The 24,928-nt window shown below is 30.6% G+C and overlaps 2 protein-coding genes across 2 annotated transcripts; one reads left to right on the top strand and one right to left on the bottom strand.

The window, feature by feature from the left end:
- The first annotated feature begins 4,023 nt into the window (after nucleotides 1–4,023).
- Nucleotides 4,024–5,287, top strand: LOC146919022 (F-box/kelch-repeat protein At3g23880-like). The gene has a single exon (XM_085710554.1). It carries the CDS (start codon nucleotides 4,024–4,026, stop codon nucleotides 5,254–5,256), a length of 1,233 nt encoding a protein of 410 aa, XP_085566680.1. The 3' UTR covers nucleotides 5,257–5,287.
- A 2,802-nt stretch (nucleotides 5,288–8,089) lies between these two features.
- Nucleotides 8,090–9,590, bottom strand: LOC146919021 (GATA transcription factor 1-like). The gene is made up of 2 exons (XM_085710553.1): nucleotides 9,465–9,590; nucleotides 8,090–8,983 (listed from the first exon to the last, which is right to left on the bottom strand). The coding sequence occupies exons 1-2, from the start codon at nucleotides 9,588–9,590 to the stop codon at nucleotides 8,114–8,116; spliced, it is 996 nt and encodes a 331-aa protein (XP_085566679.1). The 3' UTR covers nucleotides 8,090–8,113.
- Between the last annotated feature and the right edge of the window lie 15,338 nt (nucleotides 9,591–24,928).

Raw genomic sequence — 24,928 nt, 5'->3', positions numbered from 1 at the left:
TTGGACATTCATCTCATCATTTATATTTATTTTTATGATAATATTATAATTGTAAATTTAAATAAATTCAATCCAATATACTGACACGTGTATTCGTGCACACAAACTTATAAAACTTATTTAATATCTAACCCGGGCAACGCCGGGTCTCTAAACTAGTTTTGTTTAAAATTCTCCCTTTTTCTTTAGTGTTTTAACTTTTAAGCGCTTTTGTCAAAAAAAAAAAAAAAAACTTTTAAGCGCCGTTTTGTAGACAATTTGTAGTCTTTCTCGTCTAATCTTTTGGTTAAGCTTTTTCAATAAAATTTCAATAAATGGAAAGTTCAAGAGAAAAAAAAATTATATTTATTCACTATTGTTTTTAAATTAAATATTGTTTTGAAAAAAAAAGAATTCACTAATAGTTGAATTCGGATTTGGATCAATCGATCAAAACGTTTTATTAGTTTCATCGACAATCCAATAAAAATTCCTTTAAAAAATGCATTCAATCCATCCATTAATTATAAAATTCATTTCATTCATCAATTATTAGATTATTAATGGATGAATATTCATCCAATCCATCTATTAAAATGTATATTTTTTTTTTAAACATACTTTTTTTAGAATATCTATCTTTTGTTGATGAATTGGTGCATAAAAGTTTTTCTTTTTATCAAGCTCAATTGCATACATTGTTGGCTATTACTTTTTTTATCCTATGAGTTTCTCCTGAGTTCTATTTTTTTTTTCTTCCTAAAATATCATTTTTTCGGATTATATAACCCAAAAACTTGTTTTTCTTAGATTATCAATCATATGACATAAATTATTAAGATGACATTATTGAAAATGACAAAAAATAAAATAAATGGAAAGATATAGAGAGATGGACATGATACAAATTCTAATTTTATTAATTGATCAATACTTTCGTAGTACATTTACATTAACATTGAAGCATAGGGTAAGATTTTTTTTTCTATCACATCCAAAGAAGCAATATGAGGAGGGGTAAAACTAAATTTGGTGGGAGAAGGAGACTTTATTGAGTAACCTTACACCCAAATAGAGGATGCAAATTTACAAAGTGGGACTATTCCCTTTGACCATTTATAAAAGAGAAGGAGTGAATGTGTGATGGAATGAGAATTTGTGAATGGTGGATGTGTATTTATAGGGGGGATTTGTGAAGAGTCATAGAGTGTAACTATACATCAATGCATGGCCAAAAAACGTGGTTAAGGAGTTCCTAACTAGTCAAGTATTGCTGACCAACCAAAAAAGCGTTTTCAATGACTCAATCTTTTTTTTGAAGGATCAATGACTCAATCTTGTTGACCAAACCACTGTCCACACTCTGAAGTGGTTCATATTATAATCCAAACAAATCACAAAATTGTTTGGATTATATAGTCTGAATTGGTCCAAAAATGTGTTAAAACTCGTACTTTGTAAGGTGAGGGACATTTTAGATTTAATAATCTGAACCTGTCAAGTATATGATTTTTTTTGTGGTCCACATTACAGCAACAATTTATGTGGTCCACAACACACAAAAACTTGTGTAAATTGGTGTGCTAAATATCAAACTGTCTGCATTGAAGGATCAGCTGGACCAAATCAACCATTGACTTAACCACAAAGACACAATGAGGGTGGACAGTCTTGAGTATCAACGTCCATCGACGACTCAGCTAGAGGCATCAAGTACACCTAGATGAAGCTCAGGAACAACGACGACGTCAGAACCATGCTCTCGATATTTGGTCAGCACAGTACTATAAAGGACCAATCGAGTTGGACGCTTTATTGGTCAAAGATTTCAAAGATATTCGGAAAAGCTTGATCCGATCAAGAACCTATTAAAAAATCAACGCTCTCATGGATAGACCATATGAAGATTAAATTCACTTATCTATAATATTTTTGTGTGTGATTTATTGTGTTCTTGAATTATGCCATTTAGCTTATTATGTTGTTGAAATTTTTATTTTTAGTGCATGGTGTTGAAATTAAATTTCATGTGTTCTGAACCCTATCAAACCTTTCAAACTTCTAGTATTAACACATTCTTGGATGGTTAAGATTATATAAACTGAATCCTTCTCTGAAAATTTCAGATTATATAATTTGAACCATCTCAGAATGTGGATCGTGGCGTTACAAGCAATGGTTGGACGGTTTGTAGTGTGTTTAATGTATTTTAGATCGGTTTAATAAACATTTCCTTTTACTGTTGTTACACTATAGGAACGTTTTATGGCTATAAATAGTCTTGCATTCTTTAACATTTTCATTCAATCTTCATTTTTCACTCATTCTAAATATTCTTTCTTAGTTTTTAGTTAGGAGTGGTTCATGGTACCATGGTTATTGTTGACCATTCATATGATCCCTAAAATTGCTTTGCAATTTTTCTTGGGATCGTATGATGGTCAGCAAGACTTTTGATATCAATTTATTTACTAGTTCTAGGTTTTATGAGGTTTCTATAATCCAAAAATCCTTATATAGGAGTTCAGATTATATAATCCTTATTGTCTAAATAGTTTGTTTAACCCAAATCAAGTTTTATTAATTATGTATAATACTTGGTAGTTTGTTTAACCCAAATCAAGTTTTATTAATTATGTATAATACTTGGCAAATTTAAATGAGGATTTCTTTTTATGCCGGCCCCCTCAATATCTCTGTGCCGAAGAAAGAAAAAAAGCCCACGATGAGTTAAAATTAAAAAAAAAAAAAAAAAATGCTCTAAGGAAGTTATCTCCTGAATTTCTTTTTGGGGGGCTTAGTCACATTGAGGGGTCTAAAAAGAACTGCTCAATTCAAATAACCTAAACAAATATTTCCTTGGTTTCAATTCGCTCCAGACATTAGTCTTACCAAACTGATCTGACTTCTCTTTTCTTGAATGTATCAAACTAGCAACATCTGAAAAACACATGTAATCAAGATTAATGTGCGCAGAGAGGAAACAAGTTATACTATTACCGGCGGGTAGAATTGATAATTAAGCAATGACCTGGTTGGTTGTATCACTTACTGTAGATAGATAGACTATGCATTATCTATTGCAAGGGATTTCTAATAGAGTAAATTGAAACACAGGTGGTACTTGAGAAAGTCCCCTTCTCACAACTGGTACAAAGTTTGTAGAATGTAGATTTTAATCTAAATTCTTAAACACTCATTAGCAGACAAAGTTTAAACTGTTAAGCATATCAACTAAATTTTAACACCCCTCTAAAATGACTTATATTTTTAAAAACTGTTATACACATTAGCCAAATAGGACAGTGGCTTGATCTTTCCTAGTTCCAACATCCTTCAAAAAAGTTTCACATGCATAAATTAAATTTCTTAAATTCTACAACTGAAGTTTGAATAAAAGTTTAAAAAAAAATTAGGCTTGCATTAAAGAAAAAGAAACTATATGCAAGCATAAGATTCTGTAAGATTTTGTAAGAATGAATGATGGCTCCAAACAAAGAAACAGGCTCTTTTAAACCAAACAAGTGAAGTAACTTTGGGAACAAGTAATACATATATTAGATCTAGTATAAAAATATTTCAATGTACCAAAATATATTATATTGAATACAAAAATATATTATTCAGTACAGAAATATATTATGCATGTAATTAACTCTTTTCAGCTCCCTTCGGTTGTGCTTGAGGGACTGATTGTTTCTTTAATATATTTCATTTAGTTTCTTCAAAAAAAAATAAAATATTTCATATCATGCACTAAAATATATTAGATTGTCTACCAAAATATTTCTGATTGTGTTCCAAAATATTTTAGATTAAATTCCAAAATAGTTTTGCTATTATTTAATTTATCATTTTCAAATAAAAAAAAAATATATCAAAACTTACTAGTGTGTTCCATCCGACGTGGGACTTTAACTTTTCCCTCACGAAACCTAACCCTATTTTGGAACCTATATATTTCTTTCATTTCACTTGAGGTCATTACAGCCGCACTCAAATAGTAGCTAGGGCAATGAAAACCACTCCGTTTATTCTGCAACAATGGAGGACTTGACCGCCACCACCAAACAGCTCTCGATCAACTGCGGAAACACTAACATCCCCTCAACCTTACTCTCTTCTGATGATTTACTTCACACGCCATCACTTCCCACTCTTCCATTCGACATCATTTCAGAAATCCTCCCCAGGCTACCCGTGAAACTCCTTGTTCAACTCAGATGCCTTTGCAAGGCATGGAATTCTCTAATCACTGATCTCAAATTCGCTAAGAAGCAACTTAGCATGTCAACCACTCCCTCAAACATGCGCTGCCTAAGCTTCAGCAACTACTCAAGTAAGTACATTCTCAAGTCTTTCCCCCTTGACTCCGTTTTCACCAACACAATCAGTAACGTCTCACAGTTTGAGATTACACCCACCAATTTTGGAGATTATCTTGTGTTCGATTTAGATTGCTTCATAATTGGCTCTTGCAATGGCATCCTTTGTATTGCAAACGATTCTAAAGACTTAGTTATATTGTGGAACCCTACCATTAGAAAATTCAAGAAGTTGCCCCTTTTTAAAAAGCCACAAGAGTTTAGTCACATGGACACGCATGATCTCTTCAAGCCACAAACGGATTTTAGCTTCGGTTACGATTCTTTAAGGGATAATTACAAGGTGATTGTTGTTTTCAAGTACGATAAGTGGATTGGTAGGTGGGTTAAAAAGATTGAATTAAAACTTCATACTTTGGGTACCAATTTTTGGAGAAGCATTAAGAAGTTCCCTTTTGGTGCTGTCCCTTTTGAAATGTCAGGAATATTTGTTGGTGGCGCAATTAATTGGTTGGCCTATAAAGGTTCATATCGGAGAACTTCATGCTTTATTGTTGCTTTTGATTTGGGGAAGGAGTCTTATCAAAAGGTTTTGCTTCCAAATCGTGGAAGAGTAGATGTGAGTCGCTTCTCGATCACCTTGGGTGTGCTAAGGGGTTACTTGTCCGTGACTTATCGTAATGATGTTTGGGTTATGAAAGAATATGGAAATAAAGAGTCTTGGATTAAACTATTCACAGTTTCTTACTTAAAAGATCCTAGATATTGTTCTGCCCATCCCAAGGCAATATATATCTTTGAGGATGATCAAGTGCTGCTGAAGTGTGTAGGAAATTTTGATTTTAACTATTTTGTTTACGATTTCAGGAAGGGTACTATCGAGCCTACGAATTTTCAAAATATTCTTGAAGTTTACGTTGAGAGTTTAATATCACCTTGTTCTTATTGTTAAGATGTAGATGTGATGTGATGTCACTTGAGCTTAAGCAACTGCAACCTATTTGTTAGTTTATGTTTATGTTGTTTATTTCGTACTGATTTTGATTACGGGTGACTTCATGGATTATTTTAAACTAATAGTTGATTTATTTTGCAACTTGAGAAATTGCCATTATTTTCATTTATATTATATGTGTCTGTTAGAGGTTTTTGTTCTCTCCTCATGCAGTCATGCATTGAGTTAAATGGTTTGTTGTATGATATTCTATGATCCTAAGTCTATTGAAAGTATAAAGCAATTTCAAAATTTGAACTTATGTTGTTGTTTTGAATATAGGATCATATCAAGCCACCACTAAATTCTTTATCAAATAGAACCTTCAATTATTTAATTTCTTAAACTTTGCAATCAAGACTTTTTTCACATATTCATGTAGTTTCCAATTAGCTCCCACACATATCTCATGATAGTATGCACATTTCAATCATTACTTGCTTGAAGTGCAATGAATTATATGCATATTCTTATTTAATATAAGCATACTATGCAGATGATTATAACTGTTTTTGAAGGGAAAAGTTATATTACCACACACGTGTTCATTCTATTTAGAGAAACTTAGATTCTAATTATTTCCAAGAAAGTTAAGTTTGCATTAAGATCCTATGAATTGGCCAATTATATTTAGTGACTTGTGACAGAAGGTTGTATATTATGACTATCAATTTTACATATTATCATCTTCCATGCATAGGGGTGACACTGACATAACATAATGTCCCTATGTAACTCATGGAAGTTAGATATATATATATATATATTAGAAGAACATTGAAGAGTTGAAAATCTAGACTAACCTGAACAATACCAGAGTATTGGGAAATAACTACAGTAATGTGAGGAAGAGTTATATGAATAGGCTTAATATAATGAAAACTTGTAATAGTATTCTTGGTGCAAGTGAAATGGTGTGTGGTGCTAGTGTCCAAGGATCCAAATATCCGAATTGATATTATTACCGGAAATGGAGTTTTGCTGATTTGTGGATAATTCACTATTATTAGAAGCTTGATTTATGGAATGATGTTGTGATTGATGAGGAGTAGAAATTGGCTTTTATTTCAGCAAAGGATTCATTTGTTGCTGAGTTTGATCAGCAGCAAATTGAGCAGGGTGGAATCTGCAGGATTTGGTGCAACAAACTTCTTTGTTAGGCTTTCATGCTGACAATTTGTCACCTTGCTCAAATATTTTAGTAGAAATAGTGTTTTATTTTTTGTTTTGAAAACTTGGTATCCGGTCCAATCCCACCGTTAACTTGTGCCTTGTATTTCCAGTCGTCTTTTGGTAGTAGCTTTGTTTATATGCTGACTGAGTAGGTAGTCATTCTTTTTGCAGAATGCAGTAGGGCAGGCCTTTGAGTTAGTGCATGACGTCATGTTGGACGGGTCTTGCCTAACCTTTCTTTTGAGATTACGTTATTTTCACTACGGTTGTATATTGAGCGGGGCCTTTTACATTGTCGTCTCTAATGTGCCTCTTTAGTCTTTACATTATCATTTCGGTAATGTTGGGTTGTGAGTATTCTCTTACTATTTATCAATTCGTCGAAAATAAAAGATTTTGTTTGGAAAATATTTACTCCGAATTCATTTCAAAAACAAATATGACGACATTGATACATATTCCGCTAGAGATGTTGTGTTTTAAAAAAAAAAGAATACACTCACGCTATTAAAAATCATGATGTTACACCATCTCATCACCGACTCAACATTATTTTATTTTTATTGTTCTTAAAAATGTCATGTGCAGCTCAAATGATATTTTGATTGGTATCACTAGGGAAAAAAGCATAAAAAACAATAACTTCTGATATGCTAGCAGTGTAATCGCAAATATGCAAAAAGTAACGGCAATTGCAGTGGTAGCGAAATCGCAGTAGCGCGTATCGGCTTTCATCGGGGTTACTCCAAATCCTAGATGTGTAATAGCAGTGTAGCAGCGCTATACCGTTTACCTAATTAACAGCACCGATAACTCTATAGTCCATACATTGGCAGACAACGGTTAAATTGTTAAGCATGTCGTCAACCAAATTTTAACATGACTTGTATTCTTAAAAACTGTAAAGCACTATGGACTTATGTTTGAATAAAAAGTAAAAACTTATTGGCTTGAATCATAGAAATAGGAACTATATGAAAGCATAAGATTATGTCAGAATGAAAAGATGGAAACAACATCCTTACTTCCAAAAGAAAACGTTGAGATTACCTTACACTCCACCTATTCCTGAGTCACACTATAAATTTTCAATTTTTTTAAGAAGCTAGTTGAGTTGGTTAGCATGAGCATCAAAGAGATGAATCTGTTCTATTACATCAGATCATGTGAAAGAAATATGATTCAATTTTGCATTTGAACCAGCTTGGTTCTAACATATTTTTTTATAGAAATTTCTTTTCAAAAGCATGAATGTTGTATCAAATCTTTGAATGGAACCTAAATTCCTCAACAATTAATTACACCACTATCTACCAATCTTGAATTGGTTCAGATAAGCATAAGATAAGAACTTGCCTCTATGAATGGGCCAAGTCACTACTTGCAACTCATCTTCTCCCTAATCCCCAATCTAAGCACATGTGATGTGAGCAACCTAAAATGCAAAAACCAAATTTGACATTGAAATGATTTAAGGCCTCCCTAACTTCAAAACTTTCACTGCCCATCAAAAACATCCGACAGCGAAAAAAGGACTAAAATTTCAATTAGAATAGACCAAAGTAAAAAAGAAAATCAAAATCCTAATTTATAGCAAGCTAACTTCTACAAGGCCATATTTCACTAGCTACCACTTTTCATTTCATCCCATTCTCATTCTCTTCTGCTTCCTTATTTCCACTACTTTCCTGTGGGCATTAGAATGCACGTCGCTGCAAAAAGTTGGGCTATTTGCAGGGCGGTATTCAGGTACAAGTCGGCCAGACCTATACCTGACCCCACATGCATTACAAAGTGTTTTTGGACCATCGGGACCTGCACGCCATTGCGGAGTATTATCAGCTCCACAATGATGACATTTCCTCCCAATGGTTGAGGTTTGCTTCGATTGTTCTTTGGATGCTTTGTTACTCGGCTGTTTCCACGTGAATTGACGGTTCCATGTGTCAGAAATGCCAAGGCGAGGCTTACTACGAATTATTTCCACTACTTTCCTGTGGGAATTAGAATGCACATTGCTGCAAAAAGTTGGGCTCTTTGCAGGGCGGTATTCAGGTACAAGTCGGCCAGACCTATACCTAACCCCACATGCATTACAAAGTGTTTTTGGACCAGCAGGACCTGCACGCCATAGAGGAGTATTATCAGCTCCACAATGATGACATTGCCTCCCAATGGTTGAGGTTTGTTTCGCTTGTTCTTTAGAAGTTTTGTTACTCAGTTGTTTCCACGCGAATTGATGGTTCCAGGTATCAGAAATGCCAAGGCGAGGCTTACTGCGAGACTTGCTCCGTGCACGGACAGGGAACTTCACGTGATTGTAGCCACTTAAGAGTGTAATGCTGTTGGAACTGTTATTGCTGTTGCTACTACTTGTGCTGTTCTCAACAATTGGTGCTATCTTTTGATTCTGCGAAATATCTGGTTGAATACAGGAAAAGTCATCAAATGTTTCAACAGCTGGAAATGCATCTTTGTTGGATAGCCATTCAAGATCCTCTACTGCAAACTCCTGGAACATGAAAACAAGCGGCACATTAGTTTTTGATCAAGACATTAGTATTCACACTGAAAACTCCTGGAACATGAAAACAAGCGGCACATCACATTAACTTTCGATCAAGACATTAGTATTCAAACTGAGATAGATGTGGCTCCACAACACGGAAACCTTAAAACAGTGATCACAAGTCAATTAAAACTTTGATGCAAAGAGAGAATCTGTCGTTGGCACCGCAGGCACTGAAAATCTCAGATTGCCAATACATTGATGCAAAAAGGAAGACAAGTAAAAATCTAGGAGTACTTTCTAAAATTCTACTTTGGACAAAAACAATATAATATATCACAATTCTAATTGATTCAAACCAAATCATAATACTTTTCTCTTTCATGATCACACCTCAACAAGTCAAAACTAGATAAAAAAATCAAGCAACATACTCGATAATTTTCTCACGGCCTTCCAAGCATTTTGGAAAGGTTAAACTTACAGAAAATGAATGGTTGGTATCATCCAGGTCAAATGAAGGAAATGCTTTTGTAGGTTTGTCATAATCATCCTCGCCTATGTCAGATAAGAAACTCCATAGGTCATCCACAGAATCAAGAGCCTCCATCCCTGAAAACAAATATAGAGATAAAATAAATAACTGTATAGGTAGAGCCGTGCAAACAAATATGACAAAATAGTGAAGAAAATGGCATAAAAGTGTCTAGTGGAAGAGAGTGTACAATTTTCAGTGCCTAAGTTATACATTTTATCAGATGTGTTTGTGATTCTAATTCAGAATTAGTTCCTCATCTATTCTTGCACTTTTCTGCACCTCTCTCCTAATGGAGTATGCACATTGTTTGTTTTCCATTTTCTGGTCAATATTTGCTAACTAGCATTGGTGGCATTTTTCATGAAAATTATGCAAGCTATGCTACATTTTCTAGATATTTCTAGAATACATTAGAGATTTTATAGAATAACTATTACTTGTTAAATAATGATGCATACATACCACATTTTTACTCACTAAGGCATAAGTATTTTTTTAAACGGATTAAAAAGTAGATCAACTATTACCAAAAGTGTTTGAACCCAGCCCTAAGGAGTAAAACTACCCAAAAAGAACATTTACAACATCATTTTTTTCTATAAAAAAAAAAAAATTAACAAAAACTAATAGAAATGTCCCCTCCATCTAATTAAATTTTTGTGACTCTTGAAATTGCATTTTCATATTTATCACATTTTAAGGTGATTTCTGTTCAAAATTCAGTTTTATTTTTTATTTCTTTTTTTAGAAAATTCAAAACAAATATTTAAATGTGATATCAAGGAGTTAGAATCTTCTTCATTTATGATTCTCTCCATTTATTCGATTTAGAGAGATAATGACACAAAAAAGTTTTAAAAAAGTATAAAATAATTAATGATAGTGGGGCTGATTTAAGGTAAGACCTAATATCTATTTTTTGTGTATCTCTTCCCAAATTGCATACTCTATTTATTTTGATAAATGGAGAGGATCCTTTACCGATATCAAGAGCCCAAAAAGATCCTTAAATGTTTTAAGAAAAACATAACCGAACTCAACCTTAACCACTCCCTTATAACAAACCCTAAGGAGTATTGTCTAAAACCAACACTAAGACTGTATATATTTTTTTTAAGGATCAACAGAACATAAAAATAAGGTTTAACAAAAAAAATAAGGAACAAGAATTAGAAGCAATAGAAACGAATGCGGTCAACCTTAAACAAAGACAAACAAAAAAACAATTTATAGCATATTCAGTTAACACAGAGGCAAATTAAATATGGTGGTGCGCAAAAACAAAACAAAACAAAAAACAAAGTAAAGAAAATAGGGCAAGAGAAAAACAACAGAGCAGAGATTAAGAAAAAGAAAGAAAAGCAAAAGAAACAAAAAATACCAGCTTTTCACTTTTTGTGAACTTGTTGAGACAAGTAATTGTTGGTAACTTTGTTTTTCGCGTATATATTCCTTTTTATATATAGGCAAGTCTTATTGTTTTTTTTTTTTTTTTTTTGAGGGAAGGCAAGTCTTATTGTTTAACTTTGTTTTTTTACGCGTTATTATTAGTTGTTACTTTCAAATTAGAAAGAAAAAATATTTGTAGATATTTTCGAATGGTATTTTCGGATGGTATTAAATAATGAGTTTAATGGTGGTGAATTGATGGTCTAAAATAATTTTGCACAGCACAACCAATCAAAACATTCTAAATTGCCACATAAATTAAAAACTTTGATGATGTGGCAATTCTAAATATTTTGATTGGTTGTGTGTGCAAAATTGTTTTGTACCGTCAATCCACCACCATTAACATCCTAAATAATTCAGTTTTAATTGTATTTTTCATCTCCATGATTTTAGTCATAACTGATTTTGATTGACAAATATAGAAATTTTATTTTAGTGCTAATAAGTAAGTAAAAATATCACATTTTAAATTCATTGAATAATTTTCTCAAAAAAATATTTATTGAGTAATTAATGTATCTGATCTATATTATTATAACCACACACATAAGTTATACAATAAATTTGAAAAATCAAATTTTTAATTCAATATCAATAAAAGAGGAAAAACATTGAACCGAAAAACAGGAAAAACAATGTATCTGGTTTTTAGTTACTATATAATTTTTTTCTACGATAGTAAAAAAAATAAAATAATTAGGTAATAGTTATTTTGGCCTTTGAATGTATCACGAGTAGCCACAATAGTCATTTAATGTACCGACATTTTAAAATAATCTCTAACTAGCATGGACACCCGTGCCAAGCACGGGCTAGAATGTCGTTATATTTGATGGAGGGAATATTGTGATGTATCAGGTGTTACTTAAAATTTTAGATGGAGTTTTGGTTGTATCATTATCACTTGTGTGGTTTCTCTTTATCCAAATTGTCGATCTACATCAACGTAGGCTCCCACAGAAAGCCCAACGGTAGTATCACATCCGGGTTCGACGTTGTGGGGGATCGAGAGTTGTTCTTGGTGGTGGACTACAAACACAAAGATCCTAACACTTAATGGAGAGATGTTAATGTCTCAAGTGTGAGTTAAAATTCCGTATTGTATGCAAGAGTAGATGTGAGAAACATATAAGTGAAATGACTCATATACATAATGCCTTAAGACTTTGAAAGAAGATAGGATGTGAATCTCACTTCTGTGATTGATCTTAGCTTAATGTGATAATACAATCCATTGTAGGATCCTAGCCTAATGTGATGATTTGTTTCGTTATTTTTTGAGTGTCATTTGTTTAATTTTTCATCTTAAATTTTAGTTTTTGAATGTGATTAGCTTTCATGCACAAAAAAAAAAAAATAACCTTTGTCATTTCAAATTCCTTCAGTTATGATATTTCATGGGATCTTGCAATGGAAAAATGTATATGTATGATGAGTTGACAAAATACATATTCGTTAGACATTTTAAATAGATGTACATATTTTCAATAAATCTAATATTTTGGTAGCATAATTGCCCAGTAATATTCAACTTCTTCAACAAATCCATAAAATCACTAGCAATTCATTATGTTTCCTATGCTCTCACGAATAAAACGCACACTCCTTATTTTTTTTTTCTCTTTTCATTTCTATCAAGTTCAACATTTTTAATCTTCTTTTCTTTTATAATTTACTTTATCTCTTCTCATGAAAGAAAGAAACAAACACCCCTCTATGAAACTGCCGCCAACCCACTTTTTTTTACCATGTCGTGTCTCTGACCTTATGTGATATCTCACCAGATCACATACATAATAGTCTCACACTTAAGGGAGAGATGTTTATGTTTCATATGTGAGTTAAACTTGTGTGCAATAATATACATTGAGTAACATATAAGCAAGAAGAACAATATACCTAATGTCTTAAGATTTTACGCAAAGATGTGATGTCAATCTCACTTGTGGAGTTTCTCATAGTCAAATGTGATGGTCCAACCCATTGTAGACTCCCTCAGAACTCTATTATAGTGAGTTAAACTTGTGTGCAATAATATACATTGAGTAACGTATAAGCGAGAAGAACAATATACCTAATGTCTTAAGATTTTACGCGAAGATGTGCTGTCAATATCACTTGTGGAGTTTCTCATAGTCAAATGTGATGGTCCAAACCCATTGTAGACTCCCTCAGAACTCTAAACATTAATTTTTTTTTTTTAGTTTTTGAATTTCATTTGTTTAACTTTTTATATCAAATATAAGTTTTTGGATGTTATTTGCTTGGGTTAATATGTCTTTACCCCCCTGTAATATAGGCGAGTTCCGGTTTTCCCCCCTGTAAAAAAGATTCTTTCGATTCCAACCCTGTAATATAAAGATTCCTTCGAAAACCCCCCTGAGCACATTTGAGACCCCCCAGCTGATGACGTGGCGTGACGTGGCGCGCTGAGTCACCCTTGTCTGCTGACGTGGCTTGCTGACTGTATAATTAATTTGATTTTTTATTTTTTTTATAGGGTACACGTGGCATTTGTAATTTTTTTATGTCTTTACCCCCCTGTAATTTAGGCGAGTTCCAGTTTTACCCCCTGTAAAAATTTTAAAAATAAAAAATAAAATCTGGAAAATTTTTAAAAAAAATTATTTTTTTAAAAAAATTCTGGAAAATTAATAAAAATTGAAAATAATGAAAAAAATTCCAAAAAAATTTAAAAAATTAATAAAATGAAAAAATAGATTTTTTTCGAAATTTTAAAAATTATAAAAAAGTTTGGATTTTTTTTGAAATTTAGAAGATATTTAAAAATACTGGAATTTAATTTTCAAAATAAAAAAGTTTAGATTTTTTTGGGAAGTTCAAAAGACATTGGAAGAGCAACTTGAGGTACTCACTTTTTAAATTTTAATGTCTCTTAAATAAGACACTTTTTAAAAAAATTTTAAGTAAAAAGAAAAATACATTAAAAGAAAAAGAGAGAGATACAGAGACTGGGGGGACATAAAACCTAACTCAGGTAAAACCCAAAACGGGCATACATCATCATAAATCAGACCAAGCGAAACAGCCCTAAAATATCCTAACAAAAATTCACTAATCATGAGCATAACATAGCAAACCCGCGTGCGGGGACGAAACCAGATTACAAAAAAAATATGAATAGTGAAAAACATTTGTCAAAAACAATTAGGATTTAATTTTAGCGAATGGATTGACTGCCAACACAATAACAAACCCAAGTGCCAACAACTCCCTGCTCAAGCAGCAAGCATAAAGCTCTTTCGAGCTCGATGAACCTGAGTGTAAACGGACACTTTTTAAAATTTTACACGCAATAATAATTCTTTTTACAAAAATATTCCTATGTAATTCAAGCTTCTCAAATTTTTTTCCTAAATTTTTAATTAAACTAAAATCAATTTTTTTCTTCAGATTATATATTTTCAAAATTTAATTTTCATATTGTAATTGGGTTTTAGAAAATATATATCCAGATTTTTAAAATTTTAAATACTTTCCAGTTTTTTTATTTCGAAAAAAATCTAAACTTTTTTATTTTGAAAATTAAATTCCAGTATTTTTAAATATCTTCTAAATTTCGAAAAAAAAATCCATTTTTATTTATTTTTTCCATTAATTCAATTTTTATTTATTTTTCCAGAATTTTTTTAAAAAATTATTATTATTTTAAAATTTTCCAGATTTTTGTTTTCGTTTTTATTAATTTTTTTCCAAATTTTTTCATTATTTTCAATTTTTATTTATTTTTCCGGAATTTAAATTATTATTTTTTTAAAATTTCCCAGATTTTATTTTTTATTTTTAAAATTTTCCATATTTTTTTTCATTTTTATTAATTTTTCCAATTTTTAAAAAAAAATTCGTAATTTTTTTTATTTTTTCTGAATTATTTTCGTTTTTTAGATTTTTTTTTTTAAAAAAATTTATTAAAAAAATGAAAAATGCCACGTGTCCCTATAAAAAAAATAAAAAATAAAATTAATTATACAGTCAGCGCGCCACGTCAGCAGAATAGGTGACTCAGCGTGCCACGTCATCTGCTGGGGGGGTCTCAAATGTGCTCAGGGGGGTTTTCGACGGAATCTTTATATTACAGGGTTGGAATCGAAAGAATCTTTTTTACAGGGGGGAAAACCGGAACTCGCCTATATTACAGGGGGGTAAAGACATATTAACCCTATTTGCTTTCATACAATTTTTTTATCCAATCAATATTATATCAAATACCTCCATATTTGGTCTTTGGGTGAACGAACATGCGAATGGAAAAATACAAATGTGTTATGCTGAATTGAAAAAGTACATGATTATTAAACATTTTATAAAGATGTGGCGTTTTTTTAACCGAGTCTATTTTTTGGTGAAATATTTACTCTTAAATTTCCAACACTTTTTAACTGACCCATAAAATTGTCAGTAACTCGCTATATTTCCGATACTTCCATGGACAAAACACACACTATTTTTTTCCCTTATCATTTCTATCATGTTCAAATTTCTTTTCATATTCTAATTTAATTTTATTGTTGCTAAATTTATTTCTCTCGTTTCATGAAAGATGGGAACACAAACTTCCCTCCGCAAAAACACCATTAATCCATTCTTTTAACCATGTTGTGCCTTCGCCTAATCTTATTTGACTATCAACAAATTACAGACGCATTGAGTCTCACACTTTAGAGATATATGTTCATGTGTAAATTGTGACTTAAAGTTCCACATTATTGGATGTCAAAGGAGACGTTGAGAAACATATAAGTAAGATGACCAATACACCTAATGCCTTAAGGTTTTGGATAATGATGTGATGCCAATCACAATTGTGTGGTTTCACTTAGCCTAATGTCCAACCTACTGTAGACACCCTTAGAACTCTCAACATTACGATAAACGGTTTCGTTAGTTTTGGGATGCCAATTATTTAATTTTTATATCAAATTTATGTTTTCGGGTGTTGTTCACTTTCATGCAATATTTTTTAATCAATCTCTAAGATATTAAATTCCTTATCATTTGATCTTTGGTGGAATTTAACCATAGATAAACACTTAAGTGTTATGCTGAGTTAACAAAATATGTGCTTAGTAAATTCTTTATATGTTGTTGCGTTTTTTTACCCGAATCTAACTTTTTGGTAAATTAGTTTTTTTAACGCAATCTAACTTTTTGGTAAATTAATTACACAAAAATCTTCAACTCCTTCAACAATTTTATAAAATCACTTGCAACTTACTTCGTTCTTTATAACCTCATGGACAAAATACACAATTCTTATTTTTTTTTAACCGGTATCAGTTCTCTCAATCTCAAATTTATTTTTCATCTTCTAATTTCTTTGATCTCTTCTCATGAAATAAAGGAACAAAAACACACTTTTAGTAAATTACCATTAATCTACCTTTTTGATCATGTTGTACATCGGTTTGACCTTATTTGGCTATGTCACGTAATTACGGACACAGAGAATGTCACACTTGAGGGAGATATGTTATCGTGTAAAATAAGAGTTAAAGTTCTACAATGAAAGGAATAGTAGATATTGAATAAGATATAAGGGAGATGACTCACAAACGTGTGCCTAAATAATTTGGGAAAATTGTGGTGTCGATATCATTTGTCTAGTTTCTTTTAGCCTAATGCAAAGATAGAACCCAGTGTAGGTTACACTTGCAGTCTCGAAATTATCATGATTTATTTTGTTAGCTTTTGAATGTCATTTGTTTAATTTTTTTATGTTAAATATTATATTTTGGAAGTCGTTCGCTTTCATGCAATTTTTATTTGTCAAGGCGATAACTTTTTTTATTTAACCTCTATTATTTTAAGTTCCTTCACTTTTAGTCTTTAGTGGGATATGACAAAGGAAAAACGTTTATGTGTTATGCTGAGTTGAAAAATACATGTTTATTGTACATTTTAAATTGATGTGACATTTTTAATGAGTCTAATATTTTTGGTAGAATAATTACTCAATAATATCCAACTCCTTCAACAAACTCATAAAACTACCCACAACTCACTCGTTTTCCTTGTCATTTCTTTCTAGTTCGAATAATTTTTCTAATTTAATTTCTCTCTTCTCATAAAATAAATGAGAAAAAAAAAACACATCTCTATGAAACCACCACCAAGCCACCTTTTTTACCATGTTGTGCCTCTGGCCTTATTTGACTATTTCATCATATCATAGACATAGAGAGTCTCACGTTTAAGGGAGAAATGCTAATTTGTCATGTGTGAGTAAAAATTCTATATTGCCAGCAAGATTTGATATTTATGAACATATAAATGAGATGAGTAATATACATATTGTCTTAAGGTTTTGGATGAAGATGTGGGGTTTCTCATTTTGAAACACAATACCTTGGTATATGTTCCTCATCAATATTATTGGACATCCAACTTTAAATCTTAATTTGTGGTTTGAAATATGCAATTGTTAATATCATTCAAGAACTCAATTGAATACCATTTGCTTTGTAGCTTTTTATTTTGGTCAGATTGACAAACCAAATCAAAGCTAATATTTTCCTTCTCGTTTTCTGGAAACAACGATAGAATAATATTGTTAAAGTGCTCAAATGGGTCCAAAGTTTGAGCAAGTATCCCTCGCTCTTGATTTTTTTGGAGATCTATATATTTTCCAAATTATTTGGATAAACAAAGTCAATAAGGGAACACAATGAATAAGTTTGATCTAACCCACTTGTTTTGGCCTGGGACTACTTTTAAGGTCTCGTGTTTGATTCTCTCTGTTGCCTTCATATCAATTTTAAGGTCTCGTATTTTCTTTTCAAATCCATGTATCAATGCTTCATTGATTTTCAATGGAATATTGAAGGATGAACCGGTTGTACGAACACCTGGAATTAACATGTAAGCTATGACCCTAGGAAAAAATGGTCAAATTGATAATAGATTAGAGCATCGTAAGTATGTGGATAGCAGTTCAATTTCTGCCTCATGTGTATGGAAAATATTCGGCTGAGATGAGAGAACTCGTCTTATGTATCCCACAGGTTTTCCAACTAAGATTAGTCACTGCTAAGCGGTGATGTAAGCTTTATACCAATTTCATGATAACTCGAAAAAATATCAAATATAAAATTAGTTACCAAACGTAATTGATACATTTAATTAGTATATCTAATAAACATTAAAAATCAATATTTATTATTATTAATAATAATAACAATAATATTTAAAAATTGATAATTTCAGCAAGCATTTATTTTGTATTATTTTCGACCAAAAATTTTCATCAATAAGTTAATCGATTGTTAGAGCATCCACAATGGACCTCTCCTTTTGGTTGCTTAAATGAGTCTCTATGTGCTTGTCACTTGCTCTTATAATTAATACTTAATAAGATTTAATATTTCAAACTCTAGGAGTATATATGTTACCAGAATAACTCAAGGACTTTCTCTTAGTTCGTTCCTTTTATTTTTCTTTTGGTTTTCTTTACTTTTTATTTTCTTGTTATTTACTTTTTTCTTGGTTTGGTGTTTGCCCCTCAGCTTTTTGCTTAGCTTTATTGAGAAGGTTTTGGTCCATCCCCCAACTCCTTTTGTTCTTTTTTCCTTTTATTTATGCATTTATAAAGTGATGCAGCTTGTTCATAATTGAACCCCATTTAACTAAAAAAATAAAAAAATCTCTCAAACTCAACACTTCAAAAAATATTAAATGGGTCTTAGTAATAAATAATTGTTGTGCATTTTATATTAAATGTGTAGTTTTTTAATAAATAATAGTTGTTTTCAATAAGAAGTTATTACTTTCAGTTGCTTTAACATGTGCAATATTGCATCTAAAAACCCATAGGTCTAGCCACTGTATATGTTCTACACCTACTTTTCTAGTTCTATCTAGTGGAGGTTCGGTTTAAAATTAACATAAAAAAAAAATACACATTTGTTGGCTAGTGCCCCTTTTAAAATAAATATATTTTGATTAATGTGTATATACACTCTTTACAACTTTGTTTGTATGAGAGGTAGTACAATACTTATATTATTGAGTAAACGTGTTTTATTCAAAATATTGATTGTTATAATGATTTTTTTAAATTACCATTTACATGCTCTTCAAAGTCAAATGAGGTTTGGGTTTTATCATTTTTTAAAAGTGAAAACGAACCGAACTGAATCGATGGTGTATGGTTTGGTTCGACCAAAACTACATTTAAATAAAAGAGGAATTCCCTCAAAAAAAATAAAAGAGGAATTTTTTTTCTTCAAATGTTTGTATTTATTTAATACTGAAAATAAAATATATGAAATTCCGTGAGAACATATAATTCAGAAATAAAGTTGCAATAAAAATTTAGATTTTCTTTTAGCAAAATTCAGAAATAATCATAGTAATAAAATTCAAAAAAAACTTTTGCAACGTAAGAATCTAGAATATGTCAAAAAAGAAACTTAAGAATCCAGAAGAGAAGCTGCAACAAAGAAAAATGAAACCCTAATTCAAAATTCTTATTATGTAACACTAATCCAAACAACACAAAGAAGAAAAATAAACAAAAGCCTTAAAAAGACTAAAATATACACTTATTACATATGATTCGTGGTATAAAATGTGTAAATGACAAATTACCAAAAAAACTAAAGTTTGGCCCTGACATTTAATATAGGATGCGCGGCCTTGAACTGAATATATAGATAGGAAACTACTTTGTTCTCAATATTATAAAGGTCTCTGCAAAATAATGAACACATTGTAAACAAAACCGATAAAAGAAATTTCAATAATGTTGAGTTTCCTCCCAATTAGAAGAAACACAACCAAACTGGAAGGAACTAAAGTCGATTAAACTGAGATATACTTTAGTTATAAATCCGATAAGTTCTTTGTAAATTTGAGGAACATTGAGTAGCAATATGGTCATCCACAAACAAATATATGGGAAAATAAATATGTTACATTAATAGCAAAAGAAATTTAATGAATAAGATCATATCGTTATATGATGAAAATAATGTCTCAAATGAAGCATTTTCAAAAATGATATATAGTAGACAATTATTTGGAACAAAATATAAATCATGAGAGAATTGGAACAAAATATAAATCATGAGAGAAGATTCAAGATCCCTTTCGTTTATGCCTTTCTTCAGCTTCAAAATCAATTTCTCAACAAATTATTTGATAACTAACATTCTCCCTCTTATTTTCTCCTGTACAGCTAAAAATCCAACTATTAGCAATAAAATCCTAAACCATGGTCACAAACCATGATGAAGGGGAACAGTCTGATGCAATCAACAATAAAATTTGATGAAATTGTAGGAACTAAAGGTGTTCTTGATCTTCTTACCGTTCTCAAAACCATTTTTGAAAAATAGTAATAGTGATGAGAATAGGATGGGAGATAAAGATCTGAGCTATTTTATTTCCTTTTTGTGACAAAAAGAATCATTACCTTTCACTATTTTATTTTGGTTTTAATTTGATTTTTTTTTTTGGTCAGGTTTTAATTTGATTTTAATAGGTGAGAAACAATTCAACGATAGTCTTGAATTAGACCAATTGTCAACATTCTTTTTTAGGACTGTTATAATTGTTGAATAATTTGAATTTAATTTCATTAATTGGCAGTTGATAGTTTCTTGTTTGATTTTTTTATGGGCAGTTTCTTGTTTGATTTGATATCAGGCAACTAAATTTCTAGATATGGAAGTATGTGTTGAGACTGAAATACCAGGTGCTAAGCATATACCATGTAATGGAAATTTGAATTTTTCTAGCATTAATTAGCCTGACATTAATTAGAATGAGACTATAACTTGCCACATGTACTTTTAAATGAAAATGGTTTCACTTGTTTATATTGTAGATGTAGATGTAGATTGTAGATGTAGATAAGGATACGGATAGAGATATTGATAGTTTAGCCGAGATTGTTGTCTTTTTTTTAATATAATTTTAAAATAAATAAAAAAATATGGGTATGAAATAAAGGCAAATAAATATTATCGATGTTGATGAGTGACTCAAACAACCATAAGTATGTGTTTTATCATGCAATTTGTAAAAAAATTAACAAAGAAGTTTGAGTATGTGTTGATGGCAGAAATAAATAAATATGGGGAGATAAAAATGGAATGCTTGATTAGGTGATAAAGAGTATTTGATGCATGTGAACTAATTTATCAAATGAAATGAATGAATGAGATTTGATGTTAGAATAATTTATGTGAAATAATATATATCAACGCCATGTTTAGTGAAAATGAGTGATTGACAATAGAAACGAAATAACTTAATAAATTAAATCAGTTCTTTTGAATAGGAGCAAATGAAAATAATAAAGAAAATAGTGAGGTTTAGATAAAATTCATTGAAAAAAAAAATAACTAAAATAAATTTTCTACATTTTCGCAGGGGTCGGTCTTGTTCTACAACATACATGAATAGTTTGCACCACAAAAATGGTCTTGTTCTACAACATACATGAATAGTTTGCACCACAAAAATGTAAGATAAAAATATAATATCTTGAGAACTATCAACTAATATGTTACCCAAAAATACTTGAGAATTCTCTGTTTTTTTTAAGGAAGAATTCTCTTTTATATGCACAACTTCAACGTTGGAAGAACAAAACATTGACATGCCTTTCACATATCTCTCATTATTAATAGTGGCAAAAAAAAATAGTTTTGGAATGAAGAAATCTGATTCAAAACGTCTTTCAATTACGTCGCTTCAAATTAATAGAAAAATAATGAAATTCATTAAAACGTGAAGCAAACTTTTTCAAAAGGTGTAAATATATATGGGGATGAAAACCCTAAAATTAACAGAGCCGGCAGCTAAACCTATAAAAGGGAATCAAAATTCGAAAGGAAAAAAATGGTACCTAAATCAATTTGATAATAATGAAATCAATAAAATTGAATTGGTCAGGAGGTAAAAATATTTGCATTTCAAATAAATGATATTATAAATAATTTGTACGAAAGGAAGATGCATATACAAATGATGAAAGACAAATTGACTAAATATAGGAAAAAAAAACTCAAGACTGGCTAACTTAATATGATGATGTGTTGATTACAATTTGATTGGATGATAATTAAGAATTATGTACCAACATGTAATTGGTACATATCTTGTCATAAGCCGTTAGAACTCGAGGGTATCATAGGATGAATATGTGAATTTGAACAAAATACATGGATATATACAACATGTAGCGGAGTAATATCATAAATTGAATCAATTTTTGAAATTAGAGTGATGAAAAAAATATGTTAAGAAGAAAAGTGTTTCAATAAAATAAAAGAGAGATTTTGAGAATAATTTTAAAATTTTAGTATGAATTCTAAATGATGTGAAGATGTTTGAGACGGACAAACAATATTTATAGGAAAAAAGAAGCAAGTAAGTCACATCAATTATGCCATTAATTTAGTAATGAAATTAGTAACACATTAAATAGCAAAAATAATTTGAATAAAATATTTCATTTATTTTTTTTGTCATTATAAGTCTTTTAGTCAACTTGCATAATCATGTTAATTACATAAGTCTTGCACAAATCACATAATATGTACCAATTACACAAAACATTAAATGCACCTTTCAATATAAGGATGCCATGTGTACTATCAAAATAAAATAGTGCAAATATATATAATAGAGATTGTACACTATGTTAGTCAAAATAGTCTTTTATGTTAAAATATTTCGTTCATATTGCCATATCAACCTTATAAGTATACTTATTATCATATCAACTCCTATAAGTATTTACTGTCATATCAATCTCTATATAAAAAAAGTTCATGTCAATATTGAGTGACTATTTTAACTAACGAATTGCACAATTAATGATTATTTTAGAATTTCGATACATCGAGGACTATTGTAGCCAAATTGATTATTACCCCTAAAATAATTACTACTAAATTGTAGATAGAAAGGAATCAATAAAAAAAGGAAAACCAAAACAAAAAGGAAAAACAAATTTCTCCAATCTAGATTTTTTTTTTATATGAAAACAAAATCATTCACTCGTCTCTTAATTGGACGGTAATCATTCGAGTCACCTATCAATGAAAATCACTTGAGTCATGTTATTTAATTGCAGCAAGAAGAACTACTTTATAATGCCTTTAAAAAAAAAGAACCATATATACTTCATTTAGTCACTAGTATAAGCAAAAAATTGCATTTTAATTTATTGGATAATTGATGAATTTGGTCTATATAAGTTTTTTAATTACTATATAGTTTTTTCCTACAATAGTAAAAAAAAATAGTGAGTAATAGTTATTTTAGTCCTTGAATGTGTAACGAATAGTCACAATCGTCTTTCAATGTATCGACGTTTCAAAATACAGACAATTTTAACTAACGAATTGTACAATCAATGATTATTTTAAAATTTAATTCGTTACATTAAGGACTATGGTGGCCAAATATTTATTACCCCTAAAATAGTTATTATTAAATTATAGATAGAAATTCCTTAAAAAAAATTATAGATAGAAATGAACCGATAAAAATGGAAAACCAAAACAAAGAGAAAAAACAAATTTCTCCAATCTAGATGTTTGTTTTTTCTATGAAAACAAAATCTCATCTTTTAATTGGACGGTAATCATTCGAGTCATCCTCTCGATCAATAAAAATCATTTGAGTTCCTTCAAAAAAAAATCATTTGAGTTATGTGATCTAAAATAACGGTAAACTCTCAACAAAAAAATTTTAAATAGATAAAGGTAAAATGATAATGAACGAAACTTACGAAAGCATACAACTTAAAGAAACCAAACAACAAAACCACAAGAAAATTTATTTACGACAGTACTTCAATACAAAATTTAACATAACAGTAAAAAATAAAAAATACGAATTTTTTACACTTGTGTATTTTGTTTTGTGACATCCTCTGCACTTGTATGTCTTCCTTTTTCATATGCACTTGCAAGTTGCAATAGTGCCGATTTTCTAGACAATTTTTTGTGCAAAAGATTACTTTGATATTTTAGACAAATTATTCGTGGGAGAAAAAGTTCGGTTGTGGTTTAGTAAAGGACAAGAATTTTAATTTTTCTCCTGCCACTTACCTCAAGTTTGTCATGTCCATGAAACAGTATTACAAATCAAACACTATACAACTAGATTTGTCATGTCCATTGTTTTTAAGTAGATCAAACGCACCCTTTCTTATTGATCTCTAAATCTTTATTTATAGAAAAAATTAGGTTTCATATTTTAGGAAGACTAACTCACATTATTACTAAGTAGCGGAAAGGCATGGGCTTCTTTTCTATTACACTTAATCCTCATCTTCCCTCCCCTCTTATCGTTTGAATCAAACATACATTTAACTAAAATTTCTCCCCTTCTCTTTTCTCTCTTCCATTAAAATCACTCCTTCTCTTCCCCTCGTTTGAATCAAAAAGACCCTAAGTTGATTCAGAAGTGAATATTAGTTAATTATAACCTGTTTTATGGGTGGGAGAGATATACCAATGGTTCATAGGTCTTTACTTTAGATATTACTCTTCTCACTTTTCAAATAACTCAAAAACATACTCCAACGAAAAGTTAACTACCGTTCGCCTTTTCAATTGCATTTAAGTGTCGTTCGATACTTTTTAAAGCGGTTCAATCACTTATTGGAGGTATTGAAAATAGATCCTTCTTCAAATCTATCGTGTTCAACTCAAAGACATGGATGATTTGGCATCATACTTTTGCAGCCCTGAACATGAAAAACATCATTTGCCACGGGCAATATGGTGGCTAGATTCACCCTTTTATCTCTCTTAATGGACTCAATCACCCTAATTATTTATCAGTCCTTGAGAATACTTTTCTGATTTTCTTAACCCTCAAAACTATCTGCAAGAAATACATTCATTCACTCCGAAAGAATCATTCATCTACGGATCTAAATCACACACTATTCTTATAGTGAATAAAGGTTTTAT

Source organism: Medicago sativa, chromosome 5 (assembly GCF_051527215.1).
Source record: "Medicago sativa cultivar Bolivia chromosome 5, Bolivia_mono, whole genome shotgun sequence".
Taxonomy (NCBI): Eukaryota; Viridiplantae; Streptophyta; class Magnoliopsida; order Fabales; family Fabaceae; genus Medicago; species Medicago sativa.
The sequence above is the reverse complement of the archived record's forward strand: the minus strand, read 5'-3'. Positions and strand labels throughout refer to the sequence as shown.